Source organism: Salvelinus sp. IW2-2015, linkage group LG14 (genome assembly GCF_002910315.2).
Source record: "Salvelinus sp. IW2-2015 linkage group LG14, ASM291031v2, whole genome shotgun sequence".
In the NCBI taxonomy this organism is placed as follows: domain Eukaryota; kingdom Metazoa; phylum Chordata; class Actinopteri; order Salmoniformes; family Salmonidae; genus Salvelinus; species Salvelinus sp. IW2-2015.
The window spans coordinates 39,803,809-39,825,015 of record NC_036854.1 but is presented as its reverse complement, the minus strand read 5'-3'; the positions used below and the strand labels follow the sequence as shown (position 1 = coordinate 39,825,015).

At 41.4% G+C, this 21,207-nt stretch overlaps 2 protein-coding genes across 2 annotated transcripts in view; both read right to left on the bottom strand.

The window, feature by feature from the left end:
- The window catches only part of LOC111973561 (cyclic nucleotide-gated channel beta-3), a 35,982-nt gene extending 28,170 nt beyond the window's left edge, over positions 1-7,812 (bottom strand). The window contains exons 1-5 of the mRNA XM_070446749.1: positions 7,615-7,812; positions 4,676-4,754; positions 4,418-4,454; positions 3,640-3,656; positions 2,444-2,603 (exon numbers count right to left, since the gene is read on the bottom strand). Of these exons, the coding sequence (XP_070302850.1) occupies positions 2,444-2,603; positions 3,640-3,656; positions 4,418-4,454; positions 4,676-4,754; positions 7,615-7,731 (410 nt within the window). The 5' untranslated portion in view covers positions 7,732-7,812. The remainder of the gene's footprint in view (positions 1-2,443; positions 2,604-3,639; positions 3,657-4,417; positions 4,455-4,675; positions 4,755-7,614) is intronic.
- An 801-nt stretch (positions 7,813-8,613) lies between these two features.
- The window catches only part of LOC111973560 (cyclic nucleotide-gated channel beta-3-like), a 29,715-nt gene continuing 17,121 nt past the window's right edge, over positions 8,614-21,207 (bottom strand). Inside the window, 8 exon segments of the mRNA XM_070446748.1 lie at positions 8,614-9,168; positions 9,341-9,485; positions 9,794-9,946; positions 10,141-10,259; positions 14,770-14,804; positions 14,807-14,836; positions 17,478-17,591; positions 18,010-18,169. Coding sequence (XP_070302849.1) covers positions 9,142-9,168; positions 9,341-9,485; positions 9,794-9,946; positions 10,141-10,259; positions 14,770-14,804; positions 14,807-14,836; positions 17,478-17,591; positions 18,010-18,169 — 783 coding nt within the window. The 3' untranslated portion in view covers positions 8,614-9,141.

The window sequence follows — 21,207 nt, the reverse complement described above, 5'->3', positions numbered from 1 at the left end:
ACACTCGCATTAACATCTGCTAACCACGTGTATGTGACCAATAACATTTGATTTGATTTGCTTTGAGCTGTCATCAAGACAAAGGGTGGATACTTTGATAAATTGCAAATATAAAATATATTTTGATTTGTTTCACACTTTTTTGGTTACTACATGATTCCATATGTTTTATTTAATAGTTTTGATGTCTTCAGTATTATTCTACAATTTAGAAAATAGTAAAAAAAAAATAAAGAAGAACCCTGGAATGAGTAGGTGTGTCCAAACATTTGACTGGTACAGAATATATGATTTTTTTCTCCCACAGAAAACTTTGGGGGCCAAATAAAACCACCCCTGGGCCAAATTCAGTTGGGGAACCTGGCCCGACAGTATGGTATTAGACAGGGCCTAGATTTGATCCTAGGTGTGCAGAGCTGCATTGGCTACATTCAAATAACTCCTCGTAATCATTATGGTTGTGTTTACAAAGTCTGCCCAATTCTGATCTTTTGCAACTAATTGGTCTTTTGACCAATCAGATCTTACGCCAATAATTCGGCAAAAGATCAGAATTGAGCTGCCTCTGTAAACGCAGTGGGACCACCATGTCTGTGTTGTCCATGGGGACCTATTGAGTCATACTCAGCACAGTAGCATACCACCCACCTGCCATCTTAGTACTAGGAACAAATATAATCGCCTTCTCTCTCTCGTGCTCTCACTCTCTCCAGGCTCACTGGAGGTAATCCTGGTGCTAGTGATTAGTTGGTTACACAGTAATTGCCAGGTGTACCAGGAAACTAAGTATACTTTCCTTCTGTACTGTATATCCCTAATATACTCTGAGAAGTTGCTGTATTTACACTGGACTGGTATTCACATTTTATCTGTCCCTTTTTAATATACTGCAGTGGGCTAAATCAGGGTCACACATAATATTTATTGGTACGGTTAAACAATCTACTTTGAAACAAAAGTATACACATCACATACATGGTTGTACCATGTCAGATATAGAATTGTAATGTATTCAATTTTGAATACATCACAGAAGACTGAAAAATAACAAAACTGTTTGACATAGAAACAGCTGATTTTCAGCATATTCTTTGAAAAACTCTTTATTAATTATGAAATTATGAAAAATATTATTGACATTCCACCCATGAGGCCACTAGAGGGCACTTTGCTCAGTCCAATCAAATCAAATAATTCCACTGCAGGAAAGGGCTACAATGGTTCTCGTTTCTCTGCACTGTACTTAAAGATATTTCCCACTAGCATCTTATAAGAATTCTATACCAGATGAAGCATTTAAGAAAACACACACACACATTAAGAGGTATGGAGCTTACTACTCTGTATAGTCAGAAATAGAAGCAGGTGGGATTTCCGTTCTGTTTTTACCTGGCTGTACCTCAAGAAGGAAATAGGATTTCAGCACACGTCACACACACTGTATGTGAAATCAGCCTTTACAGAAGCCAAATACAGAATACAGGTTCTCTCAATCAAGACCAGCGACTATTCCACTGTAAAACGTAGCATACTTCCTTGAAGTCAGAAATGAGCTACAGTACAGAGAGAAAGCAAAGAAAACCTTTGCAAATAAAACTTACACGTGAACTACCGCCACCCATCCCCTGACCTCATTAAGTCACAAATACCCATAATCCCATAATCTTATTCAGCTACTTTGGGAGTCACAAGCTGCAAGTCATTCTGTAGTGAGGAGGAAAAACATCAAGCCATCGCTAAGCAGCTGCCTGCAGACAAAATATAGGCCTACACTGCACTATTAGTCTATTTGTAATCTTGCTTATGTTGTCCTTAGTACAGTAAACATATAGACTATTGTCTTCCCACAAGCCACAGACACAGCCACTGCAGTTGTGGGAAGAGACTAGTCTACATGTTTCTGTGCTGTGTACGGACAACACATTTACATTTACATTTAAGTCATTTAGCAGACGCTCTTATCCAGAGCGACTTACAAATCGGAAAGTTCATACATATTCATCCTGGTCCCCCCGTGGGGAATGAACCCACAACCCTGGCGTTGCAAGCGCCATGCTCTACCAACTGAGCCACACGGGACCGTGGGCTCATTTATACATTTATAAGCTTTGTACACATGTTGTATTCGGCACATGTCAAATAAAATTAGACTGGATTTGATTTGTTTTAGCTACATGGAAGACACATAGATCTCTTTAACTAAACACTGAAGAGATTGAACAGAAAGTATTTGCTCTCTGGCTACCAGACTATTATTAACACATCTCATGTCAGTAGATGAACAGCCCCACTATGAACTCTCTCTCACTCCCCAGGTTCTCCCCTATCTCTTTAACAACTTTGTGATGTCCTACTACCCCTATTTGGCAGTTCCTGTGGGGTGTACTGGCTGAACTAATAGCCCATAGACAGTTTCACAGCTAGGTGTTATTCATGTTCTTACCCTTCAGCCCCATCAGCGGGTTTGTCCCCTTCTGCAGGTGCTGGGGCAGCGGCAGGGGCTGGGGCCGGGGCTGGGGACGGGGCTGCGGCAGGAGCTGCGGCAGGAGCTGCGGCAGGGGCTGGGGCAGGAGCTGGGGCTGGGGCTGGAGCTGGGGCAGGATCTATGGGTAGTGTACAAAAGATAAAATGAGAAAGTGGATCAGTGTAGAATGTGAGTAGAGACTGAAACTTAAGACCATACACTGAGTATACCAAACATTAGGAACACCTTCCTATTATTGAGTTGCATCCCTTTTTGCCCACAGAACAGCCTTAATGCTTTGGGGCATGGCCTCTACAAGGTGTCGAAAGTGTTCCACAGAGATGCTGGCCCATGTTGACTCCAATGCTTCCCAAAGTTGTGTCAAGTTGGCTGGATGTCCTATCGGGTGGTGGACCATTCTTGATACACACAGGAAACTGTTGAGCGTGAAAAACCCAGCAGCGTTGCAGTTCTTGACACACTCAAACTAGTGCGCCTGGCACCTACTATCATACCCCGTTCAAAGGAATGTAAATATTTAGTCTTTCCCATTCACCATCTGAATGGCATACATACACAATCCATGTCTCAATTGTCTCGGCTTAAATATCCTTATTTAACCTGTCTCCTCCTCTTCATCTACACTGACTGAAGTGGATTTAACAAGTGACATCAATATGGGATCGTAGCTTCACCTGGATTCACCTGGGCAGTCTATGTCATGGAAAGAGCATGTTTTGTATACTCAATGTATATTACTTAGGAGAAAAACAACATGACAACATCTGAAAGTAATGGAATTGCTTAGTGCCATCACACACAAAAAGCTATCATAAATGAAGCATTTGTTCTAGAATGCACTGAGTGTCAGTGTGTGTCTCTGAGATGTGGATTATAGTGAAAGGGAAAAGGTGCAGAGGGAATGGACATGTGTTGTTTCTGCTGCTGATGTATAGGAGGCTGCCATGTGTGTCCTACTTCCCAAACCAGCACTCGTGTCTCAACAACACAACCCAGGTAGACCAAACATCAGCTTTTCTTTCACCTCAGCAATGAAATAGTTAACTGGAATGATATGATAAACCAATTTAATTATATAATGGAATCAAATTTAGTTGTTACTCAATAAAATAATCGAATGATATGATGGAGTAAAATGTAGTATAGTAAGTTACTCTCTTTGAATGAGAGCCTGAGAGAAAGTGAGGATATTGAAGAATCAGGGAGCCAAAGCTTCACATGTCACAATCACTTTGGGAGTTTGGGCCTTGTTAAATCAAATGTAGAGGTCTGCCAGATTCCCAGTGTAAGAAAAGGTATTTTTTGGAATAATGTAATCAACAAACAATGTTTTGTTTGAATTATACTCTGTTAGTTACACAAAAATAAACTCAACTGGATCCCAAATCAAACATACTTTTTTTTGCCAGAAACCTTCTGCTTTGTTTTTGTTCTTTACCTGAAACCCAGCCCATTGTTATAGTTTTGTAAGGTAAAATAAAGCAGAGATCACAGTTAACATATATCTCCTGGAGTTCCAGGAAATCCATAGACAAGATGTCACGTTCCTGACCTGTTTTCCTTGTTTTTGTATGTGTTTAGTTGGTCAGGGCGTGAGTTGGGGTGGGCATTCTATGTTATGTGTTTCTATGTTGGGTTAAATGTGTTGCCTGATATGGTTCTCAATTAGAGGCAGGTGTTTGACGTTTCCTCTGATTGAGAACCATATTAAGGTAGGCTGTTCTCACTGTTTGTTTGTGGGTGATTGTTGCTGTGTCTGTGTTTGTTGCACCACACGGTACTGTCTCGTTTCGTTCGTTCTTTCCTGTTCGTGCGTTCATTGTTTTTTATGTTCACAAGTTCAGGTCTGTTTAACGTCGTTTGTTGTTTTGTAGTTTATTCAAGTGTTCTTCGTGTTTCGTCTTCATTTAATAAATCATTATGTCTACATACCTCGCTGCGTGTTGGTCCGATCCATGCTCCTCCTCGTCTGAGGAGGAGAACGAATATGACAGCCGTTACACAAGAGGATAGAATGAGACTTCGTTAATGTTGTGGCTGCAACATTTCTGGGTGTGTGCCAGAGGGTATGCCACAGCCAAAACACCAACAATGAAAAGTCTTAATTCTGTCCCCTTGTGTTTGATTATTACAAACTGAGCAAGTTCAATATCATATAGAAGCATGCTAGATGAAAACAAACAAACTTACCTGCTGGTTTAGCCTCTTCCTTCTTAGGTTCTTCCTCTTTCTTCTCCTCATCCTTTTTCTCTGCAGGCTTCTCCTCTTCCTGGGAAAACAACACTGTTACGTCACTGAAAACAATAGCCCATATTCACCAACAGACTTAGAGTAATGCTGATCTAGGATCAGATTTCCTATTTTATTCATTATTACCTGAAAAGGCAAAACTGATCCTAGATCAGCACTCCTACTCTTAGATATGGTGCAATGAGACATGAAGACAGGTGCCCATTAGTACTGAAGTGACACAGTTTCTCTGGACCCCTGCAAGGTCAGAGTCCCCCACCCCCTCCGTAAAATATACAAAATATAGAATGCCTCAGCCAAACAGCCACTCACAAAGTTGAAACTAACGATCTTTTGACATGTCTCTGCGGCTGCCTATCGAATCGATGATAGGCTTTCTGTGGTGCCAGGGTATGTAGCCTATAGCTTTGCTTTAGCTAATGGATAAATGTTTATTGGTAGAACTATTTGGTCGATATCTTCTCATGTTAAGCCTAACATTTCACGAAGCAACAATAATATCATTCCCTCAGTCATTTAAAGTTGGAAATTCAAACATTGCAGATTGTCACATTTATTTTCAACATGACAGCATACTAATCAGCGACCAATTGATTAAAAAATACAACTATCCTGTAGCCTACCTGAACCTGCATGACATGAGCCCTGCTCGCACTCTCTCCCAGCCTGGATAGAAAGTTGTTGTGCGTAAAACCAGTCTATTAATGCCAAGTAATATAGTCAGCCCACCCTCAAAACACTAGCTTACTATGGATTGTTTTATTATGCAGTGTAGCTACTATCTATAGCGAGATACCGTATTTAGCTGCTATTTATAAACCTTTTATAAAAATGATACCTCAAATAGCCTAACAATGAGGAAAAAAGTAATCGGCTTTAGGATAAATTTAGCCACTATTTATTGTTGAACGCAGCAGGTTTTGTCTGGCTAATAGCCTACACAAAAAGGGTAAATGAAATGAAATCCAACTTGAGATACTGGTCTTCTGAAGTCCTCCTGAGACATTATGCATTATATTGCCCCAGTGCTTCCTATACAGCTAATCTCTTTCCATAACGTGTTGAGGCCTGCAATTAAGGAGAATGCGAAAGGCTCAATTAAAGAACTGCTGAATTTGAATCCCCACTCCCTTCTGCCCAGTTTCCCTGATGTTGCTACTGCAATCAAACAGTTTTTAACCATCCCTGTAACTGTTGCTTCTGTGGAGAGATCATTTTCTAAATTAAAACTCATAAAGAACTACCTAAGAAGCATTAGGCTTTTGGTCTGACATGTGCTTTTGAACACCTGAGTAAGCTCCACTCATTGCACTGGCGCCGTAGCCTTGACCAAGGTATTTGTTCATGATATCCCCTTACTTTCAATCAGTTCAATTATTATTTTTCAAGGCCTGAGGCTTTTTGACCAGTCACATTCTTGAAACTCAAGAAACAAACACTTAACTTTCCTAGTACATATGGAAATTAAAAAGGTTCATTAATTACTTTTTGGAGGGTTACTGTCAAAATGATTTATTACAAAAAAATAGGCATCGATGACAGGCGCATGGGCCCCCAGTGCTCGTCGGCCCTCCCGCCTTGCGAGGTGTGCGGGGGTGTCCGGTACGCCAGTACTCGTAAGTATGATGCTGTGGAAACAGTTAAGTGTATCACATCTCACAAAATCAAACTATTCTTTTTCGGAGAGCTTGGGTTCTTCATTCAATGCCCAGGATACACTTGGAGGGAGGCAGAATCCATGTTGGAAATAAAATATATGAAAACTCATGGCTTGTAGACAGTACATCTGTCTAACTCCAAAGCGAGCATTTTCTTACTTTGGAGTCTATGAATATATATAGTATATGATTAATGGCTTTTGTCTTATTAACAAACATCTTAATCACATCCTAAGAAAAGGATGATCCAATAATGAATCACTGAAAATCCTCTCGGTGTCTTTCATACATGAACTCCCTCCTCCTCTTCAATAACAAACACTTCCTATAAGAGTCTTTCCAGACTAAGAAGGCCAATTACTCAGGCCACTGACGGCCGAAACGTTACAGTTTGAACTTTAACTCGATAAATAATCAAGAATTTAATTGTGAGCAAGAGTCACACATATTCCTTCTAAACGCCATTATGATGTTTGGTTACACCTCATCTCATGTTGGTTGACAACTTCTTCTCCTCCCCAAAGGCCAATTACTCAGCCTGAAACCCAGGCTATAAGTGCTTCTCCACTCTAGTGCTATTGCTATACTGTTGATAGGAGGTATTTGAGATAGCTTGGTTTCAATGCTTCAGAGTCCAGCATGTTTCAACCTGAGGCTTTCCCTAATCTGACTGACTCAGCTGTCATGGTTTGCTGCCCAGTGTCCTCACCCAGTGTCACAATCTCTGAGAGATACTGTTGAATCTAACATTTGTTTAGAACGTGACATTTTGTCCACTTTAAAGGGGCAATCTGGGATTCAAACAACAGCAGACTGGATGCCCTGCCACTTTTTGGGTAAACAGCAAGCATTATTCAATATAAAGACAATATCGTTTCGAGCAATTTGTCATGGGATAAGGTTAATTAGTCAAACTGTATGTTGACTGTATAAATGTCAACCATATTATATGACATTTTTAGGGCCATTTAATCCTGTGTACAGTTTAAGACATTCAGAAACAATCCTAAACAACATTTACATACATCAATAACAGCCAGTCATTATACTAAAGTCCCACAATATCTATATAATCAGTGGTAATGATATAGGCAGTGTTTATTCAACCGCTCTAAAAAATAAATACATTTCTACCCCTATGTCTAAGGATTCGTCCTGCCGGCAAACACTTTCAATGATATATCCTGCTGTAGTGTTTCGGAAAGAGAGGCGATGCCTTACCTTCGCTGGAGGTGCTGGGGCAGGAGCAGGAGCTGGTGCGGGGTCAGGAGCAGCAGTGGCATCCGGCTTCGGAGGTGGCTCGGGCACCGAGAACAGTGCTTTGAGCTTGCCAAACATGGTGGTTGTTTGGCTAGTGGGCAGTGTGGGCAACAGAGAACCCGGCGAGCCTATCCAGGGTTACAGATCTGATCCTTAGACTCTCTCCTCTGTCTAACCAACTGTCTAACCCTGAATGCCTGACAGTCGGAGCGACAGCCTGCCTCAGGTAATTAATCTCCTGTTCCATTAATTCCTTCATAGGAACTCCCCCTCTGCGCTTCACACTTCTCCACTCTTCCTATGGGATGGGTCAACAAAGAGCAGCTATCACTGCCACCTATGGCTGCTTCACATCCCCAACACTCTTCCTGTGACGTTGGACTGTTTGATAAATATACTGTACTCAAAGGTGTTGAATGAGCAGCAACTCTACCGTAGGAGGCCATTTTGTTTCTTGTCCATGGCTGCAGCAATCTTGGCAGTAGGTTTGGATAATTGACAATTAAAATTCAAATCAAATAATTGATCAATCAGAGAAGTCCAGGAGTTGATCAACAAACTTCAAATAGGTTTAACACCAGATTCGTGTACATTTCTTAATACACAATAGTAAAGTAGCAACAGAATACTTGCACTGTGACTCTTAGGTAGAGACTAAACTCAGCTATGTTGAAGTGAATATAGTATTTGGGTTATTCTTAGCTTCGGCTGGCTACTGTGTGTTAAAGCTGGGGACAGATACAGAGAGGAGACCACTTACTTAATTAAACATCACAATGTCCCGCCCCTTTCCTAGCTAAGACTTCACAATGTCCCACCCTGGATAAGGGGATTACTGGACTGAGATCTCCATGGTTGGCTTTCTTTCACATTCAACTACTATTCAACACAACACACAATAGATCATGAAGAAGAATATGATACTATGGAGCTGATGCAGTCGTTAGTAAATGAGAAATGATTTATTTAGGTAAATGTGTATCTTACAAAGCAGACAGATCGTATTAAATGTCACTTAAGTAGCTTGTTTCGTAGCTAAACTGTTACCCACCCGTTACACAGACAAATAAATCCTTTGATTGGCACTGCATCCATAACTGTCACCACAAACTACATGAGCTGTGTATTGGCAAATACAAATTGTGATTGGTCCAAAAAATAACAGTTTCTAAACCTGAAATATAATTTATAATTGATATGAAAAGAAAAACAATCAAAATACTTCTAGACATATTCGTTTTTTCCACTTTGTCTTTTCTTTAAATATTGCACATCTTAATAAAGTTTTTGAAAGATTAAACAATTCTAAAGGATAGTATGCGAGAGGGTAGTAGTATCCCTCTTACAAGAATCCCTCAAAATAGTGTTCTGTACACACACTCACATACTGGTCATTCAGCTGTGAGTGTAAAGAGGGGATTGAACAATAATGCACTGCAAATTCACCACAAAAGTAGTAAATATGAGAAACGATGCAGTTTGATATTCTCAATCTTGTTGATTTTGAGTGGCATGCTACAAGAGAAAGAAAACCACAACACAATACAGTAGATTACAAACCAGCTTGAGCCACTAACAGTATTTATAAAGTTGTCTTGTACAATTATCATCTGTAACTGAACATCAATATACTGTACATACCTGCTGTTAACAACAGGTCAAAATGAGAGTAAGGAATGTTTCTTACCTTGAGTTTCTCCAAAAAGCCTTTGCCGCCCCCAAAGACACGCAGCATTTTAGGAGTGGGGGGTTTGGGTCCGAACAGCGCCAGTCCTTTCTTTTTATTTTCAACAGCCTTAGCAGCAGCTGGACCCTTAGCCTTCATCAGTTTCCTTGGAAAATAATGAGTTATAAAGGAGTCAAGTGTATCTCTATTACATGACATGGTAACATTTTAGTTGAATAGTCCATCTATAGCTCAATTAACTATAAATAGAGTTTGATGAGCTATTACTGTATAGATGGATTATCCAAATACCTATTTGTATTGATAAAGGTTAGCAGGGAAGCAGTATTCTTTAGCATTTTAAATGTTTTCCCTACAAGAGACTACTACTACTACTACTAACTAATTATCTTAGATTAAAACTAGGAACTAATCCAATGCAGTACCAATAATACAGCCAATCTCCTCTCTTACTTTCCTTTCCTGGCCAGAACTTTCTGAGCCATTGGGTAGTGGACCAGAATTTCAAAGAGATCCTTCTTTTCCAGGACGGACAGGTTAGCAAAGCCGTGAGCTTTGACATTAGCTGTCCTCCTGTTCCCGCCATCTTTAGACGACTGCAACAGACTGTTGAATAAAAACACTCCAATTGTATAATGTAATCTCACAACAAGGCATCTCGGTGTAGGCTACACCATGTCTGCTTCTGAAATGGCACCCTATTTCCTACATAGTGCACTACTTTGATTTAGAGTGCATAGAGGATTACTTTTTAGATGTAGCCCATTGTTTCATGTTCACAGGAGAGCTCTGTTCTGTACCTGATTTCTCCAAACACACAGCCAGCCTTCAGTGTAACGAACACGATGGAGTTATCTGGTCCACCAACCACCTGCACTGCTCCAGACTTGATTATGTACATCTCTTTACCAATATCTCCCTACGGGACAAGATAGTCAGTCAGAAAACTGTTATGCTATAGATGTACAGTGCCTTCAGAAAGTATTCACACCCCTTGATGTACAGTGCCTTCAGAAAGTTTTCACACCCCTTGACTTTTCCACATTTTGTTGTGTTACAGCCTGAATTTAAAATAGATTACATTTAGATTTTGTGTCACTGGCAACACCCCCATAATGTCTAAGTGGAATTTTTAACAAATGAATAAAAAATGAAAAGCTGAATGGTTTTGAGTCAATAAGCATTCAACCCCTTCGTTATGACAAGCCTAAATAAGTTCAGGAGTAAAATTGTGTCATGTCTGGGCTATCATTAAATGTGAAGACTTATTTATATCAAATCATAGGTTTAATTATTGCGTGATTGAAATAATCATGTAAACATTCATTAACTAGGAAGTCGGGGCACCACGGAAAATGGTGATTTACAGAGTTATAATTTCCAGAATATAACTCTTAAGATATTTTTAAATCTGATCAATTACAGTCTTCTATTAATTAATTATTATTACCTCATCAGTACTCATTACTGAACGTCGCAAACCCTTGGATATCTGCACGAACCCTAGCTTAAATCATGAATCAGCGATATACAAATTGGCTTAATTATTTATTTACTAACTAACTAAATAATCACACAGAATTACATAACAAACAAACAGTAGACATTTGGGTTACCACATGATACAAATAAAAAGTCTCTAGCGGACAAAGCCGATATGACGGCTTGGTAGACAAAGGAAATCACTGAGACTGAGGAGTTTTTTGGCGAATGAGAAAGAGCGGGCAAGACAAAATGGATTCACTATACACAGTCTACAATTATATTCATTGAAATTATAATCCTTTGCACATGAACGGCTGCTTTTTCGAGAATAATTGCAATGTTTATATTTACGCCCGTATGCCGTTGCTGTCTTCTCTGTTGGAATCGCCGGTCCGTCTGCTGGAGAGTCAGTTCATCAGAGTGTCTCTGGTTAACTTCCCCAGAAGTCACAATGTTCTTTGTGGTTGTAGCTTTCTCCGCAGCTCTGGATAGTGTCTGTTGTAATGGATACGTCAAGCCTACAGGTGGTCGTTGCATAGAATAGATGCTTCCGCGGTTGTCAGTATTCTTGTACTAGACTTACGTACAGTCGGAAGTTTACATACACCTTAGCCAAATACATTTAAACTCTGTTTTTCACAATTCCTGACTTTTAATCCTAGAAACAAAACATGTCTTAGGTCAGTAAGGATCACCACTTGATTTTAAGAATGTGAAATGTCAGAATAATTGTAGAGAGAATGATTTATTTTAGCTTTTATTTCTTTCACAGTCCCAGTGGGTCAGAAGTTTACATACACAAGGTAAGTATTTGTTAGCATTGCCATTAAATAGTTTAACTTGGGTCAAATATTTTGGGTAGCCTCCCACAAGCTTCCCACAATAAGTTGGGTGAATTTTGGCCCATTCCTCCTGACAGAGCTAGTGTAACTGAGTCAGGTTTGTAGGCCTCCTTGCTCGCACACACTTTTTCAGTTCTGCCCACAAATTTTCTATAGGATTGAGGTCAGGGCTTTGTGATGGCCACTCCTGTAATGGCAGTCTTCGTTCTCCTCGTCTGAGGAGTCAGAATGGTCGGACCAAGATGCAGCGTGATGTGTATTCATATTTAATCGAATACTTTCAAGAACGAACAAAACAATAAACTGACAAAAACAACCGAAGACGCTACAGTCCCGAAAATGTGAACACAGAACACAGGAACACACGAACAGGAACAATCACCCACAAAACACATTACAAAACAGGCTACCTAAATATGGTTCCCAATCAGAGACAATGACTAACACCTGCCTCTGATTGAGAACCATATCAGGCCAAACGACAAACCCAACATAGAAACACAAAACATAGATAACCCACCCAACTCACGCCCTGACCATACTAAAACAAAGAAAATACAAAAGAACTATGGTCAGAATGTGACAACTCCAATACCTTGACTTTGTTGTCCTTAAGCCATTTTGCCACAACTTTGGAAGTATGCTAGGGGTCATTGTCCATTTGGAAGACCCATTTACGAGCAAGCTTTAACTTCCTGACTGACGTCTTGAGATATTGCTTCAATATATCCACATAATTTTACTCCCTCATGATGCCATCTATTTTGTGAAGTGCACCAGTCCCTCCTGCAGCAAAGCACCCCCACAACATGATGCTGCCACCCCCGTGCTTCACGGTTGGGATGGTGTTCTTCGGCTTACAAGCATCCCCCTTTCTCCTACAAACATAACGATGGTCATTATGGCCAAAAAGTTATATTTTTTCCCCATCAGACCAGAGGACATTTCTCCAAAAAGTACGATCTCTGTCCCCATGTGCAGTTGCAAACCGTAGTCTGGCTTTTTTATGGCGGTTTTGGAGCAGTGGCTTTTTCCTTGCTGAGTGGCCTTTCAGGACTCGTTTTACTGTGGATACAGATACTTTTGTACATGTTTCCTCCAGCATCTTCACAAGGTCATTTGCTGTTGTTCTGGAATTGATAAGCACTTTTCGCACCAAAGTACGTTCATCTCTAGGAGACAGAATACGTCTCCTTCCTGAGCGGTATGATGGCTGTGTGGTCCCATGGTGTTTATACTTGCGTACTATTGTTTGTACAGATGAACGTGGTACCTTCAGGCATTTGGAAATTGCTTGAAGGTAGGTCTACCATTTTCTTTCTGAGGTCTTGGCTGATTTCTTTTGATTTTCCCATGATGTGAAGCAAAGAGGCACTGAGTTTGAAGGTAGGCCTTGAAATACATCCACAGGTACCCCTCTAATTTACTCAAATTATGTCAATTAGCCTATCAGAAGCTTCTAAAGCCATGACATAATTTTCTGGAATTTTCCAAGTTGTTTAAAGGCACAGTCAACTTAGTGTATGTAAACTTCTGACCCACTGGAATTGTGATACAGTGAATTATAAGTGAAATAATCTGTCTGTAAATAATTGTTGGAAAAATTACTTGTGTCATGCACAAAGTAGATGTCCTAACTGACTTGCCAAAACTATAGTTTGTTAACAAGAAATTTGTGGAGTGGTTGAAAAACGAGTTTTAATGTCTCCAACCTAAGTGTATGTAAACTTCCGACTTCAACTGTAATTTCTCGCTTCAGACTAGTAATTATACGTCTAGGAAATTCTGAAGTGTTCGATAGTCTCAGAGTTGAACCATTTCCAGCCGTGTAGCCAAATCTACAGCTGTATGGTCTACGTGGCCTATAGAATTGTAGCCATTCCAACGTGGGGACTGTACACTTTACGAGATACAGTTGTGTGTTTCCTGTCCTTGATGAGATCACCAAATGAAACACACTCGACATGACTCTCCCTTAAGTGTCCACAGACCATTCCCACATTCTCAAAAATAGAAACATTGTTTAATTATTCAATCTTTTGATGGGGTCTCTCTGTTTCTCCATAGATATGTATCTCCATATCTCCAAGGGTCTCTCTGTGTTCCATAGTTTACATTCCAACCTCGAACACTACAGAGCATAGGGGCAGCGTATTTTATGGCCGACCATAAAAACAGTCGACTTTCCGCTCTCCCCCTCTATGAGAGAGAGTATGTTGTAGAGCGGACCCCCCATGTAACCTGATCCTTCAGATCGTCACAGGAGAGTTATGACAATTGTCACATAGTAAATTGCATGGATTCACTCTGTGTGCAATAATAGTGGAATAAATCAAGGGGTATGAATACCTTCTGAAGGCACTGTACATCTCTTTGACATTATCTCCCTATGGGGAACCAAATATACACACATAAAGCTGATTTAAAAAAGCTGAGTATACTGCATGTCTTTACCAATATTACCCTATGCGGACGAAATAGTGTGAGCTGACCACATTTAACAGTTCCTTTATAGACTACATGAAACAGCTAATTCCATGTCTGTGTCTCTCTCTCTATCACCCCTTCTTTTTCTATCATTTATTCTCTCTCTCTCTGTCTCTCTTCTCTCTCCTCTCTCTCTCCTCCTATCTCTCTCTCTCTCTTCTCTCACTCATTCTCTCTCTAATCTCTCTCTCTCCTCTCTCTCTCTCTCCTCTCTCCTCTCCTCTCTCTCTCTCTTCTCCTTCTCTCCTCTCCTCTCTCTCTCCTCTCTCTCTCTCTCTCTCTCTCTCTCTCTCTCCTCTCTCTCTCTCTCTCTCTCTCTCTCTCTCTCTCTCTCTCTCTCCTCTCTCTCTCTCTCCCTCTCTCTCTCGTCCTCTCTCTCTCTCTCTCTCTCTCTCTCTCTTCCTCGTCTCTTTCCTCGTCTCTCTCTCCTCTCTCTCTCTCTCTCTCTCTCTCTCTCTCTCTCTCTTGTCGTTCTCCCGCCTGTCTCCCTCTACGTAATTTCACCTCCAGCGAGTACAGGATTATGTGTGACATGTTTAGGAAGTGCTTCGGCAGCAGCAGATAGAGAAAGGTAGTAAATAAAACACACACAACACACAGCACGCACAAACTCACCTTCTGCACCACAAAGTCCCCAGGTAGATATATAAAGACTTAAGCCTCAGCAACATGTCTACAACATCTGGTTATCACACCCTGAGGAAATACAATTCAACATCATAGACTAAAGCATTACAATGTATAACAATGTACACATTTCTGTGAAGGTTGATTAAGGGAACATTCAAAGATATGATCATGTATGTTTCTGTACTTTGAAATTTTGATATCTTGAAAATTTGATCGCTGACATGCAAAATATTTTGGGACTATATCAACCAATGCCTAATGAAACAAATACCGAAATATCGTTTTTGGATGGAGTTTTCCTTTAAGTAATGTTTGTCTGTGCTGTAAGTGGTGTGTGTGTGTGTGTGTGTGGTGTGTGTGGTGTGTGTGTGGTTTGTGTGTGTGTGTGTTGTGTGTGTGTGTGTGTGTGTGTGTGTGGTGTGTGTGTGTGTGTGTGTGTGTGTGTGTGTGTGTGTGTGGTGTGTGTCTGTGTGTGTCTGTGTCTGTGTGTGTGTGTGTGTGTGTGTGTGTGTGGTGTGGTGTGTGCGGGTTGACTCATATCCTGGCGGGTTTAGGGTCATGAAATATTGTATGGATGAAGGGCGGGCGGATTGAATAAAGAGAAAACAATACCTTAAAAAATCCATAAATGTATAAATAGATTATTGTGCAATTTATGTCTATAGGCTACATTTAGGTTTTCCTTTTATGAATATAGGCTATCTGGCATTAGTGTGTAAGCCTAATGCTTGATGTCCACCAGATGCATTTAGTTTGTTTTGCTGGCCAGCATTTTCAGTACTTGACCTACGTGCTTTGCTTTTCATCTTGCTAAAAGCTAGCTGGTTGGAGTCTGTGTATGCACTTCTGTTTGTACCACCGCATGGTAAAGCAACAAATGAGCTGAAAATATTGAACACATGCTGTACACAGAACGCACCGCGGCACCCCTAACATAGCGTTGCAGACTGCTCCATTGACAATGAATGACTTCCAACTGAATGCAAAGTGTATGATGCATCTGGTGGACATGAGGTGCTCGCTTTAAGGCCTAACTGTACTGTACATGGGCCAAATAGACTACACGCCAAATGCTTTTGGGAACGGGCAGAAAAAATCCACAACAATCCACAGAGGCAAAAACTAAAATGTCATAGTTTAATTCAGTAAGTGAAAAGCTGCAAAATGGAGAGTTGAAAACAAAGAGAAGGGAGGGCCAGAAAAGTTTGGTGAAGTGGTAAAAAAGGATGATAGAAGTGCTTGCTATGTTATGTGTGATGATTGTGAGGCGTTATACAAAATCGACAATAACAAGATGGGGACTTAAAATCAGCCAGGTCACCAGTGATACAAGTCAGTATTCGACGTCCATCCATTTCGGTGTACGTCAGGAGATGACGTGGATACCGGCCACAGCAGCGAGAGTTGTTACGTTCAAGTAGGTTTCGGTTTTGCTAGGGCATTGGGGATGGCAGATGGGCGTAAGTATTTGCCTCGGATTCCAAAGGTTGCACGTTCGAATCCAGCGATAGAAAGTTGATTTTTACATTTGAGTTTTAAGCCTATCCCAAACCTTAACCCTTACCTTAACCATTCAAAGTTAATGCCTAACCTTAAGAATTTGGAGTTAATTCCTGAACTTAAGACCTTAACCTTTAACATTCAGAGTTAATGTCTGAACTTACCCTTAAACACTTGGAAATTTGACGTTTGGAACAACTTTGAAATGTGACATTTGAGAGAAACATGGATGAACGTCTAATTCTGAAGTGAGACTGTGAGAGCTGGTCGCTTCAAATAGGCCTATGGCACATCAAGGGAACTGTAGCCTACTGTTCAGATGGGCTAAATGGAAACTGAAATCTGGACACTGACTGTAGGTCTATAACCTCTCACACAGCCTTAATGTTAACTACTGCAGAATGAAGTATGTCTTGCATTAAAATGATACACCAAATGTAGGGTAAATATATTGACTCGGGAACAGGAGTGGAGTGATTTATTTCTTTCACCATCTTGAGAGAATGTGAATTCGCAGTCTGTAGAGGTGCTATCTTCATCAGCATCATAAAAGCTGATAGTATTTCAACCACATAAAATATGCATCCAATCCAACCTGAAATATTACCAGAAACATGTTGGGTCGTTTTCACAGTTTTCTATTTCCTTACAACTGGTCAAATGTATGTCATTTGGAAAATTTGCACAGAAAATATTTCCTGTAAAAAAAAAAATTGCATTTTATCGCAGGTCCTTAAACGTCTTTGCTCCGCGAAAGAAGCAAAGATGACAGAGAACTGTATCGATGTCAACTAGATTGAATCATTCATTGTATCGATTATTGATATTATTCTGGTGAGCAAGGGTTTATTTAATCTTCCAGGGCAACATATAAGATCAAAAGAAAAGCTACATGTATCTAACTATATACAAGTTAACTAACAAATAGCCTACAAAAATATAGAAAATTATAAGCAGAAACATATCTAAATCAGGACCAAAACAATCCTGCACCCCCTGTCAAAAAATCATTCCGCAGTCTCTGACTGTAGCCTATAGCGCATGTTCTGTATTAGCAGGTTAGGGTCGGGTTAGGGCCTCCGATTTTCACTTTATCACATATAGTCGGGCGGTTGCGAATGGATTATTAGCAATTGAGTGCAGGTGCGGGGGAACAAATAGCGGACCCACGCACCACTAGTGTGCTTGCATACATGCTTTTGTGTGTACCTTAAATAGATCAATTTTCTGGAAGGTAGCCAGGTTGATGTCAACAGCAATGGCTGTCCTCATGACCAGAGGCATCTGCTCCAGCAGCTCAGACTCATCTAAAGGCAGGCAAGAAGAACCATAAATACACAGGTAATTACTGATGTCTTATCGAACAGAACTCTTATTCACTTAGACCTGAGCCTCTGTTAAAGGTAGACTCAGCGATATGACGTAGACGCAGAAAGTAAACAGCATAGTGGGTCAATTTCTGGAACAACTAAGCGCGAGGCTCAACTTCTCCACTGTTATACCACGCTGTACACAGTGTGAAGCACACCCGTGCTTATGCATAGATACTGTGTGTGGCTGTGGGAGAGCCAAGTGTTGCATCTCGCTCATCTCACTATTTCTGGTGCAGCTCCTGGCAACGTCATTTTGTAGAGTCTACCTTTAATGCTTGAAGTAAAATATTGAGGTTGGGTCTCAAATAGGGAATAGAGTGCCACTTGAGACGCAGCCTGAGAGTTTCCTTACCCAGCATTCCCTGGGCGTCCCAGGTGTAGTTGTACCAGGTGCGTATTCTGTTCTGACACAGTTTGGGGATGTTATTTGACACCATATAATACACCGTGTTGTCCATGGAGGAACGAAAGTAGGTCTGGCCTGCGGTGGCTGCCCCAATGACATCTCTCATCTGGAATGGATCATATTAGACACATAGATCAGCTGAGGTCAAGCTCAAGTTCAACTTATAACTTCATAGGTGCGTTTGTTACAAGTTGGTTGTTAGCGAAATTATACATAAATACTTTTTTACAAACCCCCACCCCCGCGCACACACCAACTTGTAACAAATGTAGTAAGTGACATTTACAATATATCAAATAAACATGTCACAGGAATTCCACGCTAAATATTGGTCAGTGAGGCTGGTCAGTAGGATAAAATCATATTTGATTCATTACCAACCCACCACCTGACTACTTACCTGCATTTTTACAGGTTTATAATCTACTAAACTCAGCAAAAAAAGAAACGTCCCTTTTTCAGGACCCTGTTTTTTCAAAGATAATTTGTAAAAATCCAATAACTTCACAGATCTTCATTGTAAAGGGTTTAAACACGGTTTCCCCTGCTTCTTCAATTAACCATAAACAATTAATGAACATGCACCTGTGGAACGGTTGTTAAGACACTAACAGCTTACAGACGGTAGGCAATTAAGGTTATAGTTATGAAAACTTAGGACACTAAAGAGGCCTTTCTACTGACTCTGAAAAACACCAAAGGAAAGATGCCCAGGGTCCCTGCTCATCTGCGGGAACGTGTCTTAGGCATGCTGCAAGGAGGCATGAGGACTGCAAATGTGGCCAGGGCAATAAATTGCAATGTCCGTACTGTGAGACGCCTAAGACAGCACTACAGGGAGACAGGACGGACAGCTGATCGTCCTCGCAGTGGCAGACCACGTGTAACAACACCTGCACAGGATCGGTACATCCGAACATCACACCTGCCGGACAGGTACAGGATGGCAACAACAACTGCTCGAGTTACACCAGGAATGCACAACCCTTCCATCAGTGCTCAGACTGTCCGAAATAGGCTGAGAGAGGCTGGACTGAGGGCTTGTAGGCCTGTTGTAAGGCAGGTCCTCACCAGACATCACCAGCAACGACGTTACCTATGGTCGCAAACCCACCGTCGCTGGACCAGACAGGACTGGCAAAAAGTGCTCTTCACTGACGAGTCACGATTTTGTCTCACCAGGGGTGATGGTCGGATTTGCGTTCATCGTCAAAGGAATGAGCGTTACACCGAGGCCTGTACTCTGGAGCGGGATCGATTTGGAGGTGGAGGGTCTATCATGGTCTGGGGCGGTGTGTCACAGCATCATCGGACTGAGGTTGTTGTCATTGCAGGCTATCTCAACGCTGTGCGTTACAGGGAAGACATCCTCCTCCCTCATGTGGTACCCTTCCTGCAGGCTCATCCTGACATGACCCTCCAGCATGACAATGCCACCAGCCATACTGCTCGTTCTGTGTGTGATTTCCTGCAAGACAAGAATGTCAGTGTTCTGCCATGGCCAGCGAAGAGCCCGGATCTCAATCCCATTGAGCACGTCTGGGACCTGTTGGATCGGAGAGTGAAGGGCATAGGGCCATTCCCACCCCAGAAATATCCGGGAACTTGCAGGTGCTTGGTGGAAGAGTCGGGATAACATCTAAAAGAGAACTGGAAATACTGGGACAGTCCTGAGGAGATGCATGAGTGCATACTTTAATGCAGGCACTGGGCCACACCCGAACTGACTGTTACTTTTGATTCTGAACATCACCCCTTTGTATAGTGACACATATTCCATTTAATGGTTAGTCACATGTCTGTGGAACTTGTTCAGTTTATGTCTCAGTGTGTGAATCTTGTTATGTTCCATACAAATATTTACACAGTTTAGTTTGCTGAAAATTAAAGCAGTTGACAGTGAGAGGACGACTTTCCTTTTTTTTGCTGAGTTTATATCTTTAATCCGTCTGGATAAGATCAGAGTCCGGAGACCCTGAGGTGGCTAATGGGCCAGGGCAAATAGACTACTCAATCAATCATACTTCTTTTGTTCACTTAACAGATTCGAGTTCAATCCTGGATCTTCAACAAGCGATCTACCAGGAGATTAGCTTTTTAGTCAAGAGACTTAGGGTTACTGTTAATCCAGGAAACTCAGTTTCCTTTGTAACCCCAGTTCTGCTGATATTATGAGTGAGATATGTATCCACTATGGGATTTGACCTGAATCTCGAAGCTCAAAGAAACCACATGATGCACACAGTTTTGTTGAGAGACAGACCAGGACAGTACGGTGGCAAATGAGGTGAGCCTCCCCTCACGATAAGGACAATACTCGCCCGCACTCTTAGTCATTTTCAAGCATTCCCGATTCCTCAATCAACTCATAATAATTAGAAAACCGGGGTTACGAAAGTAACCTTGAGTTCTCTTTTCAAAAATCCCACATAGTATTCAATGGTGGGATTTTGACCAACTCCCGTATCGCAAGCATGCTCCGTACCGTCCAAGCCGGTTAGTCTCATAAGGCCACGACACTGAGAGCAATATGTGCACCAAAGAAGGTACAGTGATGTTAGCTGTGAGATATCAGTAAAAGTATGTATGAGGACACCCCACAAGCACATCGGCAAAGCTCCTGTAAGGAGAGGCCCTTGAACAGTTCCCCAAGAGGTAAACATCCTCGGGAGTGGAGCCTCAGACCTCTGCATGCGACTGTAAGCCCTTGCTATTCTAAGGCCAATATAATAGCTTCCTTCAAAACAATCCAATGTGATAACCGTTGACAAGTAGAGGGGCCTCCCCTTGCAAGGAGGTCTCCAGGACACAAGAGTTGGTCGTTTTGTGCAAAGCTCTTGTTTCTATCCAGTATACACGTATACTGCACGTACTGGACACAAATTATGGATATGCTCCTTCTTGCCGTAGAAGTGAAGCGGTTGGCGGGTGGAAAGCCAAGGTTGCCGACCTTAGGCATAAAGACGAGATTGGGCAACAAAGAAACCTTGGAAAAACCGTGGAGCAAACTGTAGACACGAATGGTAAGCTGATAGTGCATGCAGCTCACTCACTCACTTTGCGGACATAAAGGCGACCAGTAAAGTGGTCCTAAGGAGAGAATACCTCATCTCAACGCTTTCCAGAGGCTCAAAAGGCTGCCGT